General features: G+C 40.6%; 1 protein-coding gene across 8 annotated transcripts in view; it reads right to left on the bottom strand.

The window, feature by feature from the left end:
- BLNK (B cell linker) overlaps positions 1-17,615 on the bottom strand; it is a 124,263-nt gene that overhangs the window by 51,503 nt on the left and 55,145 nt on the right. For 2 of the 8 annotated variants that reach the window (XM_039340934.1, XM_039340936.1), the window contains exon 1: positions 13,979-14,484. The exons of 3 other annotated variants lie outside the window; for them this stretch is intronic. In XM_039340934.1, coding sequence (XP_039196868.1) covers positions 13,979-14,025 — 47 coding nt within the window. In that variant the 5' untranslated portion in view covers positions 14,026-14,484. Of the gene's footprint in view, positions 1-8,370; positions 8,442-13,307; positions 13,329-13,978; positions 14,485-17,615 lie in introns of those variants that run through there. 3 more of the 8 variants (XM_039340938.1, XM_039340933.1, XM_039340935.1) reach the window with 3 other exon arrangements.

Here is a 17,615-nt window from a genome sequence, read left to right as displayed (position 1 = left end):
AAATTATAACAAAGGAAATAATTCTTATACTTGTAACCATGCTGTGATTTGGTTTGATTCTACCCAGTTCCCAAGCAGGTATGTGCATGATGGGGGTCAGCAATCTCAAAAAGGCAGATGTGTCCAGATAATCAAAAGCCACTCCTTTCATGTATGTGCAATGCACATGATATATGTTTAAAAAGGACCAGATTTTAGATTGTCAGGAGCACATTTTGAGGTGATTGACCCACTTATGAATACTTCCGTGTTCAACATTTTCTCTGTACTAAAATTCCTAATTGTCTAAATTAGAGGTCTCCAAACTTGGCAACTTTAAGGCTTGTGGACTTCAACTCCCAGCTGAGGAATTCTGGGAGTTGAAATCCACAAGTCTTCAAGTTGCTAGGTTTGGAGGTCCCTGATTTAAAATTATCTAAAATCTATCTAAAGGAACCATAATTGTCTAAAATTAAATTGGCAAGAGTATAAAAAGATGAACAATGGAAACAATTATGATAACATGTATGTTTGTGTGAAATATTAATCTGTGGCAAAATTAACTATGATTTATTCAGTCCAATTATCTGAGATTGCATGATACACTGAATATAAATTAAATATGTTCCCACAATAGAGCAGGCTAAAATGGATTGGCCTTGGTGTGTCTCAGAGTGGCTTATAAAACCAGCCATTATAAAACAGATGTATTAGAAAAAGGAGAAAAAGCAAAGAAATGAAGATGGAGTATAGTTCAGAAGAAGAAAAACTTAGTGTTATCCTAGATTATCTGCTTAATTGAAAATTTTGATTAGCTAGATGTCATGAAGTTGATGTTCACTCTGAGTGACCACATATACAGTAGATAATTTTTCCCAGGAGTAGTTGCATATACTTTTGGTTATTATTGAAACAAATTGAGTCAATTAAAACTTTTTTCTAATTATAAGTGTTTAGAAACTGAATGTTCCAATTACTTTAAATAACCTTTATAATGATATATTTTTTGAAGAGAAAGAAGTCTTGTCAAAAAGATGTAACAGAAAAAATTAGTTCTTCCTGCTTTAACTTCTGATTGAAAACTGACATTTCATGTGATTAATTGCTTAGCTTAATTGGCAGAGTTGACAAAGCTGTCAATTTGTATTTCCAGTGATACACTTTCTTTGATCTGCTAAATTAGTTGAAGAGAACATTTAAAGAATTTTTAAAAAGCAATGGACTTCTGTACAATTATACAAGAGGGGAAAAGACAAAGTAGTAATGGAATTCTGCAGAATTTTTTTTGCTTATTGAGTTCATGAGAGCCTACCACTCCTACAGAATCACCTTTAATGAAGAGAAGAACTAGGGGTGACATGATAGCAGTGTTCCAATATCTCAGGGGTTGCCACAAAGAAGGGGGAGTAGACCTATTCTCCAAAGCATCTGAAGGCAGGACAAGAAGCAATGGATGGAAACTAACCAAGGAAAGAACCAACCTGGAATTAAGGAGAAAATTTCTGACAGTTAGAACAATTAACCAATGGAACAACCTGCCTCCAGAAGCTGTGAATGCTCCAACACTGGAAGTTTTTAAGAAGAGATTGGACAACCATTTGTCTGAAATGGTATAGGGTTTCCTGCCTGCACAGGGGGTTGGACTAGAAGACTTCCAAGGTCCCTTCCAACTCTTATCATTATCATCATCATTATTATTATCGTCATCATTATTATTATCTTTATCATCATCATCATCGTCGTCGTCGTCATCATCATCTACTGGCTTGCAGCCTAAATAGAACAACTACAAGAATATTCAATACACTGACTATGATATTTCAAACACGTATAAAATGTGAGGATTGTGTCAAATTATGACATTATAGACCATTATAGAGTCAAATTATGCAACATCAAAAAGACAACTCTACCAATACTTTGTATTTTATGTAGGAATTATTGATCTAAGCCAGACATGTCAAACACAAGGCCCGGGGGCCGGATGCGGCCCGCGAAGTGGCTTCATGAGGCCCATGAAGCTATCCTGGAAAAAAGATTGAGAAAAGAGAGAGGAAAGAGAAAGAGAAGAGACAGAGAAAGTTAGAGGAAAGAGAGAAAGGAAAGAGAAAGAGGAAAGAAAGAGGAAACAAAGAGAGAAAAAGGAAAGAGAAAGAGAAAAGAAAGTTACGAAAGAGAAAGAGAGGAAAGAGAAAGAGAGAAAGGAAAGAAAGAGAGAGGAAAGAGAGAGAAAGAGGAAAGAGCTAGAGGAAAGAGAAAGAAAAGAGAAAGAAAGGAAAGAGAGAAAAAGAGGGAGAGGAAAGAGAGGAAATGGCCCCTCTGCCTTGGCTCTGGCCTAGACTGGCCGGGAGCCAATGTACAATTTTGTGGTGGCCATCTATGCTGAAACGCATTCAGTCTTAGTTCCATAAGCCACCCCCCCTGCATGGCCTGAGAGGAAAGTGAGGCTCCTCCAGTGGACCATGCCTTGGCACTTGCCCTGGTCCCACCCCCTTCTGCCAGAGACCCTCAGATCTATCCCACTCCTGCCCAGGCCCCCACAGGCACCCTTGACGGGAACAATGTAGAGCTGGCCACACCCACCCAGTAGGCCACACCCACTCCATCCACGCCCACCCAGTAGGCTGCACCCACCCTGGCCACACCCACCTGGCCCGAGGGCAACCACAATGCTGATGCGGCCCTCAATGAAATTGAGTTTGACACCCCTGATCTAAGCTTTTTCTCTTCAGAAAAGATGAACAATATAAAGTCTAATAAAAGTTGATATAAACTTTCTAAGAGTACAGGAGAGGATACCATCTCTCCCTTTTCTCTCTAAATTTTCTGAGAAACAAAAAGGACATTTGTTTTAAATGTCCTTCTTCTTTAAAGATTTAAACAATTTATCTTATTTTCATAAACCAGGGGTAGGCAACCCAAAACACTCAAAGGGCCACTTGGACATGTTTCCCACTGAAAACAAAACACTGGGAGCCCCAAAACCCTTTTGATATCTAAAATGAAGATAACACTGCATATATCCTTTTTTACCTTTAATGTATGTGTGTGTGTGTGTGTGTGTTTGTGTGTGTATATATAAAATAAAGGTAAAAAAGGATATATGCAGTGTTACCTTCATTTTGGATGTCAAAGGGTCTCTCTCTCTCTCTCTCTTTCTTCTAACTTTCTCTCTCTCTTTCTCTGTCTCTCTTTCTCTTTCCTCTTTCTCTCTTTCCTCTCTTTCTCTTTCCTCTTTCTCTTCTCTTTCTTTCCTTTCTCTGTCCTCTTTCTCTTCTCTTTCCTCTTTCCTCTCTCTTTTGTCAATCTTTTTTCTCTTTCCTCTCCTCCTTTCTTTCTCTTTTCTTTCTTTCTTTCCTCTCCCTTTCTCTCCCTCTTTCCTCTTTTTCTCTTTCCTCTCCCCCTCTCTATTTCTCTTTCCTCTCCCTCTTTTTCTCTCTTTCCTTTCTTTCTCTTTTCTTTCTCTTTCCTCTCGCTCTTTCTCTCTCTTTCCTCTTTCTTTCCTTTCTCTCTTTCTCTTTCCTCTCTTTCTCTTTCGTAACTTTCTTTTCTCTTTCCTTTTTCTCTTTCTTTCCTCTTTCTTTCCTCTTTCTCTTTCCTTTCTCTCTTTCCTCTAACTTTCTCTGTTTCTTCTTTCTCTTTCCTCTCTCTTTTCTCAATCTTTTTTCTCTTTCCTCTTTTTCTCTTTCCTCTCCCCCTTTCTTTTTCATTCCTCTTAGTCTTTCCTCTCCCTCTTTCTCTCTCTTTCCTCTCTTTCTTTCTCTTTCCTCTAACTTTCTCTTTCCTCTTTCTCTTTCTCTTTCTCTCTTTCCTCTTTCTTTCTCTTCTTTCTCTTTCCTTTCTCTTTCTCTCTCTTTCCTCTCTCTTTCTCTTCTCTTCCTTTCCTCTTTCTCTTTCCTCTCTCTTTCTCTCTCTGTCTCTCCCTCTCCCTCCAGGTGAGGAGAGAGAAAGAGAGAACGAATGGCAGACAGTGCCGATTGGACGGGGAGAGGGGCAGAACAGGAGGCAGTAGCTCCCAGCCGCCCTCCCACCGCATCCTCAGCCAAACAGGCAGGGAGGAGTAGGACGGGAGGCAGTGGCTCCCAGCTGCCATCCCTGTATATACAAGTAATAGTGATAATCATGATCATATACAACATGAAAATACATTCATTATAAATCATGAAACACAACACTTCATCATAAATCATAAGATGCAATACCTAGTGATAGTCAGTCAAATATCATTGATAGGAGTGACATTCTGCTGTTTTTACCTTCACGTTTGTAAAGAAGTCTATTAATAGTTCAGATAGTTCTTGACTTATGTTTAGAGACTGTTTGAAGTTCTGACAGACCTATCTGGAGGGTACTTAGCACCAAGATTCAAAGTTCAAACATTCAGGTTCCCCCGTGGGGACGAGGGGGGGTCCTGATCGCTGCCGGCCCCGCTGCCTTCGCAGCCCAAGGTCTCTTTCTCCTGCAGCACCGAGGGTGGGGGCGGCGTTGCCCCGAAAGCGGCCGAGGAAGGCGCCACTGATGTGGCCGAGGTGGGGCCGGGCGGCGGAGAGCCCTGTGGCAGCCAGGTGAGCTTCATGCTTGACTGCTGCCCTGCCTGGCCTGGGGAGACACGTGGCCGGCTCGGCTTTCCAGGGAGCACTGCCCCTGCCAGCTGCCGCCCAAGCCATGATGGCTGCCTGGGGAGACATGTGGCCGGCTCGGCTTCCTGGGGTGCGATGCCCCCACTGGCCACTGCATCAGCCATGACTGCCCGGGGAGACATGTGGCCGGCTCGGCTTCCTGGGGTGCGATGCCCCCACTGGCCACTGCATCAGCCATGACTGCCCGGGGAGACATGTGGCTGGCTCGGCTGCCCAGGGAGCGGCCCAGGAAGTGATGCCCCAGCCGAGACTGCCGCCTGGAACAAGTAAGCTGGGGGGCGCCATCTGCGCTGTGGCCGCTTTGCGGCAGTACTCCATGGACTCAGAGGCCCCTCCTTCCCCCGCTACTGACCCTCTGTCTCCGCCTCTGCTGCTGCTTGGCCAACGGTTGCGCTGGCTGGGCATTGGAGGGGCTGCTCTCCCTCGGGGCCCCAGTTTGTGGAAGGGCTGGCCAACTCAGCGGAAGCTTGGGTGGGCCACTCCCAGCGAGGATCTTGGGGCTTCCCCGCATGGCTCCCCAGCCACATGCGCCTTAGATGGGGTCAGCCCAGGAAAGGGACTTCCTGGCTGCCCTTCTCCCAGGGGGTGGGGCACCCGGGCACAGGGCCAATCAGGAGCCCTATGAGGGGGCAAGTCCACATGAGAGAGAGAAAGAGAAAGAGAGAGAAAGTGCAAGTGCCTCTCTCTCTCCTTCTCTCTCTCTGAAAATGGCAGTGGGAGGCTCCGGAGCTGCAGGGGATGGCTCAAAGAGCCGCATGCAGCTCTGGAGCCGCGGGTTGCCAACCCGTGTCATAAACTAAACAATTAATACATACCATTTGCTATTTAATTACATATAAAAGTATAAATGTCTTAGCCTTATTCAAACAAGAATTGTGGATAGATGTAACATGAGATGTGGAAACAGAAAGCAGCATAGAAAAGATCTGAGTACAGGTGGTAGGAAACTTTCCTCAAATCTTTTAAAGAAACAACAAATAGACAATTGGAAACCTCTGTTGTGGGAGTCCATACTAAAAGGAGAAGCAATATTTTTGAACGCCATCTGCAGATTTGTTCATCTGAACTGACCAAAGTTGTGGAAGAATTAACATCTGTTCTTCTACATTTGAAATTAGAACTTACAGAATTGGATGCTTCCAAAAAGTTTCTTAGAACTGAGATGACCTCTACACACCATTTTCTAATGATGTGGATAGTTGTTTTGGGGGGCAGTGCATTATTTGTCCAACATGGCTTAAGTCCACCTGCCAGGAAGCTCTGGAATTGGCTGCTAAGAATTATCACTGCCTTTCTTACATGGGAAATTGCCTTCTGATTTAATAGAGGCATTTATTTTAAGAACTCCTTTGCTTCTCAAGGGAAGCCAGCTTCCCAATTCCAGGCCAGTTTCTAACCTTCCATAGCTGGGCAAGGTAATTGAGAAAGAGACAGCCTAAATGAAATGGATTCTCTACATCTATTTCAAGCTGGCTTTTTAGTAAGTTATGAGATTGAGCCTGACCTGGTCAACCTAATGGATGATTCTCCTAGATTGCTCAGCAAATTTTGATATTATTGAGTATGTTTTCCTTCTGGACTGGACAATTCTGAGAATTGGGGGGGGCACTTCTCTGCAATGTTTCTTGAGGTCCCTCAAGATTTCATTTTGCCCCTGATATCTCTAGACCAGAGATCCCCAACCTTTTGGGCATCAGGGACTGGTTCCGTGGAGAGAGGTTTTTCCATAGACCGGAGGGTATGTGGTTTTGTGTGCTGCCTGCATCTCGCGGATGGGGCTTTGCTTGTTTGTGCGGCCTGGTTGCTGGCATGCCATGGACCGGTATTGGTCCACGGACCGGGGGTTGGGGACCCCTGCTCTAGATATAAACTGAAACCACTGAAAGAAATCAAGAGCTTTAGAGTGAACTGTTATTAGCATAACAACTACATTCAAATCCAATTCTTTGTGTCAATATCATCAGGTAATGGGGTCTAAATGTCTACCAAGGATAGTTATGTGATGGATGAAGCAAAAACAAATAAAAAGGAGATACTCCATTTATGCAAGGGATCATAATTCTAGCATGGTGCTAAATCCGATTATTTTAGATGAAATGACACTATCTCCAAAAGCAGAAACAGAACTTGGCAATGATCTGAATATCTTAAAAAGTATGCATAGACACTCTTTTTATCACCTTTGGCTACCAATGATAAAAAACCAAAGGTGTCTTTCTTGATAACCTCCAAGATGATTTCTGTAATGCAGTGGTTCTCAACCTGTGGTCCACAGACCCCTGCGGGGGGGGGGGGTGTCCGTGCAGACTTGAAGGAATGTTATGATTTAAATCTTGAGTTAACTCTGTAGCCACAAAAAGTATTTAAAGGGGATCCATGGTGAAGAAAAGATTGAGAATCACTGTTGTAATGCACTTAATGTACATCTATCCTTTGGGTACACCAATCATCAAAATGCTGCCAATTGATCCATTTACCAGAGGTCCCCAACCTTGGTAACTTTAAGACTTGTGGACTTCAAGCTGGCTGAGGAATTCTGGGAGTTGAAGTCCACAAGTCTTAAAGTTGCTAAGGTTGAAGACCCCTGCTTCAAATCTTTATACTAATAACAGTGTAATCTTTATGCGGTTACTATTTTGAAAAACTTGAACTGTTTGAGCTAAGGACACCCAAATAAGATTTCCTCTTCCAAGACAGAGATCATCTTGGGAGGTTTATTTTCATAGCAGCCACTCATTTCTCTGTGGTTGCGCCATATCTGGGGAACTTCCCAATACAGTACCAGGATGACCATCTGTTCTTGCTTTAAGCCAGCTTTAAAATGTATCTGTAATAGCCAAACGGCTTATTTTATTTTTTAAAAAACTTTTCCAAAGTGAGAATTAATTTAAATAGGTTTCTATACTATTTATATGTCTTCTTGCATGTTATATTTATTATTGGATTTTTCTTTGCAGGACTACGCTGATAGGTGGCTAAAAAAATTAAACAAAAATATTTTTGAGTGGTTGCTATCAGTTATGAACTCTAAACCTACCGTTACCCCATCCTATATGAAAAAGAAATCAAAAAAGTCACTTTTCACACTGCAGTTAAAGGAATGTAATGTAGGTTTTAATTAAGAATATAATATAATAATAGAATAGAATAGAATAGAATTCTTTTATTGGCCAAGTGTGGTTGGACACACAAGGAATTTGTCTTCGGTGTATAAGCTCTCGGTGTACATACAAGTAATAGTGATAATCATGATCATATACAACATGAAAATACATTCATTATAAACTGTGAAACACAACACTTCATCATAAATCATAAGATGCAATACCTAGTGATAGTCAGTCAAATATCATTGATAGGAGTGACATTCTGCTGATTTTACCTTCACGTTTCTAAAGAAGTCTATTAATAGTACAGATAGTTCTTGACTTATGTTTAGAGACTGTTTGAAGTTCTGACAGACCTATCTGGAGGATATGTAGCACCAAGATTCAAAGTTCAAACATTCAGGTTCCCCCCTCCCCCACAGTCATGTGGCTGCATTTTGGTTGCCTGGCAACTGGGTAGCATTTACAGCCATTTGCAATGTCCTGTAGTCACATTTTATAACACTTTTACTGAAAACTGGCATATACTTCTGGTTTTCAGCAAAACCACACCCATAGTGAACTGTTGGTTTGCTTAATGGCTGTGGCATTCACTTAATGACCACCTCAAAAAGAATTGTAAAATCGGTAGTCATGTGACCAACCTGCTTGATGACCACCATGAGTTATGATCATGATGTGTGCGCTCCATTAGAGTCATAGCTTGAGGATTACCTGCATTTAGACAACATGAGGAAAAACTGCTTATGCAGGCTATTGCCTCTGTTCAACCTAGTTCATTATATAAAGAAATACTTGTTTATTTTAATAAGTTTTAAATTTAATGAAAGTACTTATCCTAAAGAGAAATTTTGCTCACCTTTCAAGATGTGGAGATAAGCCTATTCATGGAGAAGGAAGCTGCCATGTCACCAATGGGGATCACTTCTGATTTCACATCATAACTTGGCAAACTATTTTAAACTATATAGAAGTATGGGTGGGAGTCTCAGGTGTGTTGGAATGTCAGTTTCCAAAATATTTTGCCAGCTTGCCTAGTGCTGACTAGAAATTCTAGCAGCTAAAGTTTCAACAAATCTGAAGATTACCACTTTGGGAAAAGCTAGATTAAATCAAACCCAAGTATTGCCAGAGGACAGGTACTGAATACATGCATAACCAGTTTTTAAATAGTAATTTTATTAAAATTTACAATTGTGAGGTAAAAACTAAGACAAAGAAAAGATTTTTGTTTCTTTTTACAACTTGTAATTCCTTTTATCGGGGTGGAGTTGGGATGACTGAATGGAGCTGAGTGTTTATTGGCCAGATGCCCTTCCTGATGCATATGTGGAGTTTGCTGCAGATATATTCTTTTTGTGCCCTGATAGAGAAACGTCTATCACTGTCTAGGATTGAACTCTCAACCTTGCAAGTGGGAGGCAAGAAAAAAGTAGAAGTGTAAAAAAGAAAAAATAGAAACATAAAAAAGAAAGAATAAATAAGAATAGAAGAAAAAATATGCAAAGAAATGATTTCCCACTTCATCACAAAGGATAAACAATTTAATAACTTATCGCCTTTTCTTAAAAAATAACAATTGCTTCTGCCCATATCCCATTTCTTATCTATAAATAAATTTAAAACTAGATGCAGTATTCCAAATGTGGTCTTTACCAAGGCATTATAAAGTGGTATTAACACTTCATGTGATCTCGAATCTATCCTTCTGTTAATACAGCCTAGAACTGTGTTGGCTTTTTTGGCAGCTGCAGCACACTGCTGGCTCATATTTAAGTGATTGTCCACTAGGATTCCAAGATCTCTCTCACAGTTACTACTACTGGTATAAGCCAGGTACCACCTATACTATACTTGTGCATTTGGTTTTTATTGCCTAAATAAATATGAGCCAAGGTGGCGCAGCAGTTAGAGTGCAGTACTGCAGGCCACTTTAGCTAACTGTGTTCAGCAGGTCAGCGGTTCAAATCTCACCGGCTCAAGGTTGACTCAGCCTTCCATCCTTCTGGGGTAGGTAAAATGAGGACCCAGATTGTTGGGGGCAATGTAAATATATATCTATACATTGCTTACTGGTGTACACCACTTAGAGAGTGCTTGCACTTAAAGCGGTATATAAGCCTCATAAATAAATAAATAAATGCAGAACCTTACTTTTTTTAACCATTGAATTTTATTTTGTTAGATAGCGTCCAATGTTCAAGTCTGTCAAGATCCTTTTGTATCGTGAGTTTATTTTCTGGAGTGTTGGCTATTCCAGAAATAGTGTCATCTGCAAATTTGATGAGTTCCCCATCTATCCTCTCATCCAAATCATTAATGAAGATGATGAAGAGTACTGGGCCTAGAACAGAGCCTTGGGGTACTCCACTGCAAATTTCCCTCCATATAGATGCAGTTCCATTGAGGACTGCCAGTTGAGTATGGTTGGTCAACCAGTTACAAATCCATCTGATGGTGATACTGTCTAATCCTCATTTTTCTATCTTATGAAGTAGTAGATTGTGGTCTACTTTATCAAATGCCTTACTGAAGTTCAAGTAAATTACATCCACAGCATTCCTCTGGTCCACTAATTTTGTCACTTTATCAAAGAATGCAGTAAGATTCCTCTGGCATGATCTGTTTTTGACAAAGCCATGTTGGCTTTTGATTATGACTTTGTTTGCCTCTAGGAATTTGCAACAGTATTGTGGTCTCCTGGCTAATGTAACTATGTCATACAATAATAATACTAAAGACATCAATCAGTTTCTTTTCTATGTTCAGTGAAAGATCTTTTCCCGTATCATACTTATAGCCTGTCATTTTTAAATCTACGTTTAGATCAGTCTCTATCTTGTCCTGTAAAATTTGTTCGTCTTCTATAAGATTCTAAAAGTGATCTTAGGCTCAATAGAAAAGTTTTATTTGGAAATGCCTATGCCTGCTGATTGTAAAGAAGGAACATAATCCTGCCTAGGGATTAATGTAGGACAAAATTTCCTAATAGTAAAAATTACTGTTACACTTTATATAAAGGACTTGTAGTCTGCTATCTAAAAAGATTCTCCATCAATGATGTAATTAAAATTTAAAAAGTTATCCTTGAAAACAATGACAACCAGACATTAAGAACATAGAATTTCGACAAAACTAGATCAGAAAATAATGATTTAAAACCCAAAGAAAAGTTTTCCTAGTTCAAATGATGCAAACTGAGCAAAATCTCAGGAGACTTCACAATCCAGGAAATGGAAATGCTCTCCCAACCAAGCCATACAATTAACTGTGACCTAACCACTTTCTTCAGAGACAGACAATCCTTAAAGTTTACAATGTCGTAAACATTGAAAGAAGGAAATACAGTCATGGCTAGCCTTGAGCACTTCTTATGAGATTCTGGCTAGCCAGTCTTCAGGTAAGCCTAGATTTTAAAAGTTTAGACTCTGTTCTATATTGAGATATGGTTACTCAAGAGAACTTGAAATTTTTCTTTCTAGATCAGGGGTCCCCAACCCTCAGTCCGTGGACCAGCATTAGGACGCAGCATGCCAGCAAATACATGAACAACATTAAAACACAAGTCTATCATAAAAAAGCAGTACTGTAAAAGAAGATGCATATGGTAGCTGTCCATCAACCCAAATGTCCTCTAGAACCATTCAAATTTTTCTAACATCAGGAAGGCCCTTAGGGACTATGACAGAAAATAACTATCTGTGAATCCATACCCACTTCACCCTTTAGTAATGGAAGAATATTGCTAGAAATTGGTAAGGGCTATGCATTGCACAGAATGTTTCTATGTAAAGAAGACAGTCTTCAGTTTATTTAGAAGCCAAGCCTTACAGAGTATTATTATATCTTAAAACTAATGATTTGAATTGTGCTGGAAACCTATTGCTCAGAACACTAGTTCTGTATGACTGGGGTAAATTAATCATCAATGAGTGAGATGCTGCATTTTGAACCAGTTGCAGTTTCTGAGTAGTCTTCAAGGGAGAGTCCCATGCAAAGAATATTATAGTAATCCAAGGAGGTTATGACAGAAGCATGAATCACAGCTGACTCTTTGCTCATGTACAAAAGGATCCTGAACTTACAGCTTTTTTAAACTTTTAGAATGGCAATTTTAAATTCAATTTAACAATTCAGATTTCAGTTCTGAGTTTGTGTTTTATTATATACTGCCAAGAAATCTCAGTCAACAGTATAATAAATTTTATAAATAAATGAATAAAATACAGCTTTGCTTGTGAGTGATGGACAGTACAACCCACTCACTTTCAATCACACAGATTTTTCATGCATTTAAAATAAACAGTAGTAAGAATAAAACTCAACTTATAATTTATATTATTTCATTCTAATATTAATGCCTGGTAACACTACCTGGTATGTACAATCAACTCTTTACAAGTTGTCTTATGATAGTAGGAAAATATGGTCTATATGAATTATTGGATGAATTGGTTTTCCATTATCACCTGCAAAAGGTGATAGCTCTCTGCCCCATATTTGTGTAACCTTCATCTTTCTTGTACAAAGACTTCTTCATACCTCTTCCAAGCATTTTTATTTCCTTCTATTCATTCTGATTTAGAGAAGTTAAATTTTTGATTTTGTAGAATTATGCAATGGTAGAGTTGGAAAGGACCACAGCAATTACCTACTTCAATCATCTGCAAAGTGCAGGAAAACCAATTAAGTCTTTCATAGGCAAACTTGCCTCCTGTTCAGTTCGGCAAGGCTTCAGTGGACCTGCGCAGACAAAATGTTGTCCACAAAGCCCAGAATGAATTTTAAGGATTCATTCATTCTAGCTATCCACCAAAACCATCTAACAATCACTGCAGGACTGTTCTTGGCAGTCATTAAACGGCCAGTTGTAAACAGAGGACTATGTATAATGAACAACACTAAGGCCTATTTTGAAATCCACAGCTCTTCTTTTTTTTGCCAACCAGTTATCTCTGGTCTCAACAAAGGATTTTCCAAGTGGATCCCGGTTTCACTCACATGCACACACATCTGATTTTTAGCAATGCATGTCTGAATGTTGCTACAAACTTTGTTGAAGTGTCTAACTGGCAAATTCCACAAATCCAAGTCCTACAAGCTACATTGCATCAATATCAAATATGGACTGGTGCCATGATCATTCCCAAGGCAGTAGAGCAGACATGTCAAATACAATGCCCGGGGCCCGGATGCAGCCCGCAAAATGGTTTCATGTGGCCCACAAAACCATCCTGGAAACATTGAGGGAACGGCCAGCCAGGAGCCAATGAACAATTTTGTGGTGGCCATCTTGGCACTTGCCCTGGTGTACCATGCCTTGGCACTTCCCCCGGTCCCACCCCCTTCTGCCAGAGACCCTCAGATCTGTCCCACTCCTGCCTAGCCCCCCCATAGGCACCCTTGACGCAAATGATGTAGAACTGGCCATGCCCACCCAGTAGCCACACCCACTCTGTTCACACCCACTCTGGCCAGAGACCCCCGCCCCTGCTGATGCGGTCCTCAGTGAAATTGAGTTTGACACCCCTGCAATAGAGGAACATCAAATCAAAACCAGTATCACATACAAAGGATACACCTGGTCTAGTGTATGAGGTGCAGGATAGTTCAAATTCTGTTACTAGCAACTCCAGGTAGTGCTGGGAAAACTCCAGCATAGAATCTGCAGATCCTTTGCTAATCACCACAAGGCTACACCAGACTCTGTGTAGTACAAGCAGCGTGTTCTTATGCACACAACCCCTGTGCTACAGAAGAAAGCTTCCTGCGTCCTGGGAGAAATCAAGGACTTGAGGAAGTACAGTAGCCTACTTAAACACGTGACCGCCAAAGGTTATGAATATATCCTTGCACACTGCCTCGCAAACAGAGGTATATATAAAAATGCAATCGGTTTGTTGGATCCACTAGCGTGGTTTTATGGCAAGTTGCTACTCGAGACAAAACATCTCCTTGTATTGAGAAAAGACCCGCCAGGTTTAAGGTGTAGAAATCCTCCCCGAGAGGGAAAGGAGAACGGTCATCATATACAATTTGGAAAGATTCCTGTGCGATCCCAAAGCCCACCATCCCATTCGTCGTTCTGAATCCTCTGTGGATTTCTGGGCTGCTTAATTATTGTCTACTCCCGACTTCTTGCCTCCGCCTTCTGTCGCCCAGACTTCTACTAAGAGACAGGGGAAGGCAAGAACTTTTGAATCGTAAGGAGGAAGAGGAAAAAGCCAAGCGGGGTGGGGTGGAAAGCCATACCTGAGTTTTTGTCCCGCCGGCACGGTGAGTTTATTGAGTTTCTCCATTCTCCCGTCCAAGTGGCCCTAATGAAGCGACAGCCAATCAGAAGGACATTGGCGAGCCGCCTAGTTCCTCGAGGTCGGGCAGGGAGAGGGCAGCGGCCGAAAGAGGCCGAAGCGATGAAGGATCCTCCTGCGCGGTTCCCCTGCGCCCGGGAGAAGCGACTCCGCGCGTCTTTCGGAGAAGCAAAACTTGATCAGGCGCCGGCCGGATTTCACGTTTCGGCTCCGTCATGTGACCGAGCCAGCTTGGCTACTAATAGGGTGTTTGTACAAACATGAAGATCCACACCTATTGGGTGTGTGAACCACCCCCGTCCTGGGCTGGGATTGATCTCTCAGCCTTTGGCATTTGAGTCGAATAGAGTCATGATTGTGGGGAGGTTCCTGTCTCCTTCCTGGGCTGGAAGGGAAGGCGATACCTTGATCCTGGAAGAGGTGGATTTAACCCTCTTGCCGGGACAGTCGTCTCCCGCAAACACCACCGGCAATCAGAAGAGCCCCTTTTTTTCCGGGAAAGCCCCCTCCCCATTCAGTATCTTTTGTATTCCAGGGATTGGCAACAAGCAATTCGGAAATTCCACCGGGATCTTCGGGCTGAAAAAACGTTGTAGAAGATGCTAATCTTGCTGCTGTGGATGAGCCTCAAGTGCTTCCCAGCCTTTCCCAAGCACTGCTTGGATTTCCAGGATTTCCAGCCTTGCTCCAGCCACCTTACCAGGAAGTGTAATCCGAATCCATTCGGAAATTACTGGCTTGGAGAAAGACACTGCTGTGTCCTAACCTTCCAAAGATGGTCAATTCTAAGGACTAGTCAAGAACACAAATGAAATCCTACGGATTTCAGCATTGGGAAGGATAGATGGGCATAAGGTTTGCTGGTTTTACAGCATTTCCTTGTTGTTACAGCAGTGTTTCTCAATTTTGGCCACTAAGAGATGTGCAGACTTCAACTCCCAGAAGTCCCCAGCCAGCAATGCTATGCTGTACTTTCTTGACATGTATCCATCTATAGGCCCTCCAGAGACTATAGAGGAACTGTTACATGTCACTCAGTTGGAGAGAAACCATTTGCCAAGAAGGACCCCTACAGGTTTTGGTGGATAGCTAGACTGAGCCTCAAAACTTGCTCTGGGCTTTGCTCAACACTTTGTCTGCACAGGTATACTGTCGCCTTGCCCTAGTCTAGTGTATAGGGAGCAAGTTTGCCTAGAAAAGGTTTAATTGGTTTTCCTGCATTTTGCAATTAGTGGAACTAGATGATCACTGTGGTACCTTACAACTCTACAGTTCTGTTATTTTACATTTAAAAAAATAATAACTTCTCTAAATCAGACTGAATAATAGGAAATAAAAATGCTTGGTGCAAAACCAGGAAAGATAATAATATACAGTACAGAGGGTCATCATCATTTGCAGGTGATTATGGAAAACCAATTCATTTTAGTAATTACCGTAGATCATATTTTCCTACTGTCAGAAGTCCAATTGGAAAGAATTGATCATAGTATAACTTGCCATACCAAATAAAATATGAAGAAACAGAAAATTAGAAAAAAGTGGGCTGGAGTGGGTAGAAATGGAAGAAGAAAGAGAAACAAACAAATGCTTGCTGAGGAATTCTGGGAGTTGAAGTCCGCACATCTTCAAGTGGCTGAGGTTGAGAAACACTATTACAGTAATTCTTATCTCTTCAGTGCACCACAATACATTCATAAAAATGATGTCTTTCCCCCCAGGGTGATGGAGCAGCAGCTAGGCTTTGAAACACAAAGCATTGTTCCTTTTTAATGAGCAAGAATAGCTCTAGGAACTAGAAAAGTGACAGAATACAGTATCTAGGAGTTGTGATAGCAGAAACAATAAAGGGACACGTAGCCTGACTTGTATGGGCACTGAATTTTTTCCCCTCAGTGATGCCGTATTTGAAATGGGTGCATATGCCTTGTCTCAGGTTTTAACATTTCAGTAACAAATCGGAGCAAAGGCCACATAAATTAAGAGTTTTGGAGAACTGTGCTTGTTGTTCATTAAACTTCTACTAGGGAGAGAGGATTCAAGTCCATGACCTTCATTTTCTCCAATCAGACAGTTTCTCTTTTTATTTTGAAAGGTTTGCACGTGGGTTTTTAAAAATTATTTCACCAGGTCTGCTGGAGTCTGCAGTAGAATAAAGCATCCAGCTAGAGAACAGATTATATTATTGCAGATGACAGGAAAACAATTGTATAATTTTGGAGCTAGTTTGGTGCAGTACTTAAGGCACCAGACTAAAAACTGGGAGACTGTGAGTTCTAGTCCCATATTGAGCACAAATCCAGATGGGAACCCTTGAGCCAATCAGTGTCTCTCAGCTCTAGGAAGGAGACAATGGCAAACCACTTCCAGGAAAAAAAAAAAACTTGTCTAGAAAACTGCACGGACTTGTCCAGGCAGGTGCCAGGAGTCAACACTGGCTCAAAACCACAAAAAGAAGAAATCTTGAATTTGCTTGTAAAGAATATAGCTATAAATAAGCACGGATGACATATTTTCCCTTGTATTTTTTATTTTACATGTTTATTTACTATTTGCAGGAAGTTTGGGGATTAGTTTGTGTTAGTATAAAAGGGAATTTAGAACTGGAATTAACCACCTACTTCTGAAATGGTGAAATCTTTTCTATTAACTATTTGTGTAGTATGTATGTATGTATGTGTGTGTGTGTGTGTGTGTGTGTGTATATATATATATATATATATATATATATATATACATATATATACATATATATACACACACACACACACATATATATATATAGTCAATGTATAGAGGCTAGACCTGGGTTAAAAGTACTTAGGTTTGCTGGGTCTTACTCAATGATTATTAAGTGATTGAAAAAATTTCTTCCACTTTCAAATGTGACTTTGATTCAGAAATCGTTAGAGAACATCAGATTGTGATGGGCTAATTTAGGAAGTTAGTAAATTAAATTATTTCCTAGATTTTAGTCTACAGTGCATTTGTTTGCATTGTACCTCAAATAAATACTGATCTCTTACATTTGGTTAATTATCAATGAAACTCATGGGCATCACCTTTTCACTGAATTAATCTATTTCCTGGAGCTCCACAATTCATTGAACCATAAGCTAACTGCATGAACTGGGTTGGCTAAAAATGTTCAAAGCCATTAAAAAGTTAATTAAAACCAGCCACATTTAACAAAACTTACTTTTGACCTATAAATGGATACTATATTTTATATAGCCATCAATAGTAAACCATCTTAAGCATTTGTTCTGAAGTTACTTAAATGTTCTAGAAAACTTATTGTTTTTCCTGGTGACCTCTTTGTTTCTACACACTCACAAACACTCTTGCAAATATTTTTTTCCTTCAATTAACTTGCTTATAACATACCTTTCAAATCGATAATGTTGTTGAAAAATGTAAAGTAAGAATGTGGATTTTATATTCAGTTCAATGCATGTGATCTTGTAATCCTAACCTTTAAAAGAATTGTAAGCAGCTGATGACTCTTGATTAACTACTCTTGTTTCTTAACTGGGGCACTATAAACAAAAATTACAAGTTGTAAACCATTTATGTTA

This window comes from Crotalus tigris, unplaced genomic scaffold (assembly GCF_016545835.1).
Source record: "Crotalus tigris isolate CLP2741 ecotype Arizona unplaced genomic scaffold, ASM1654583v1 scf7180000017757.759095, whole genome shotgun sequence".
In the NCBI taxonomy this organism is placed as follows: domain Eukaryota; kingdom Metazoa; phylum Chordata; class Lepidosauria; order Squamata; family Viperidae; genus Crotalus; species Crotalus tigris.
Note: the sequence above shows the minus strand (reverse complement) of the source record. Positions and strands in the feature narration are given on the sequence as shown.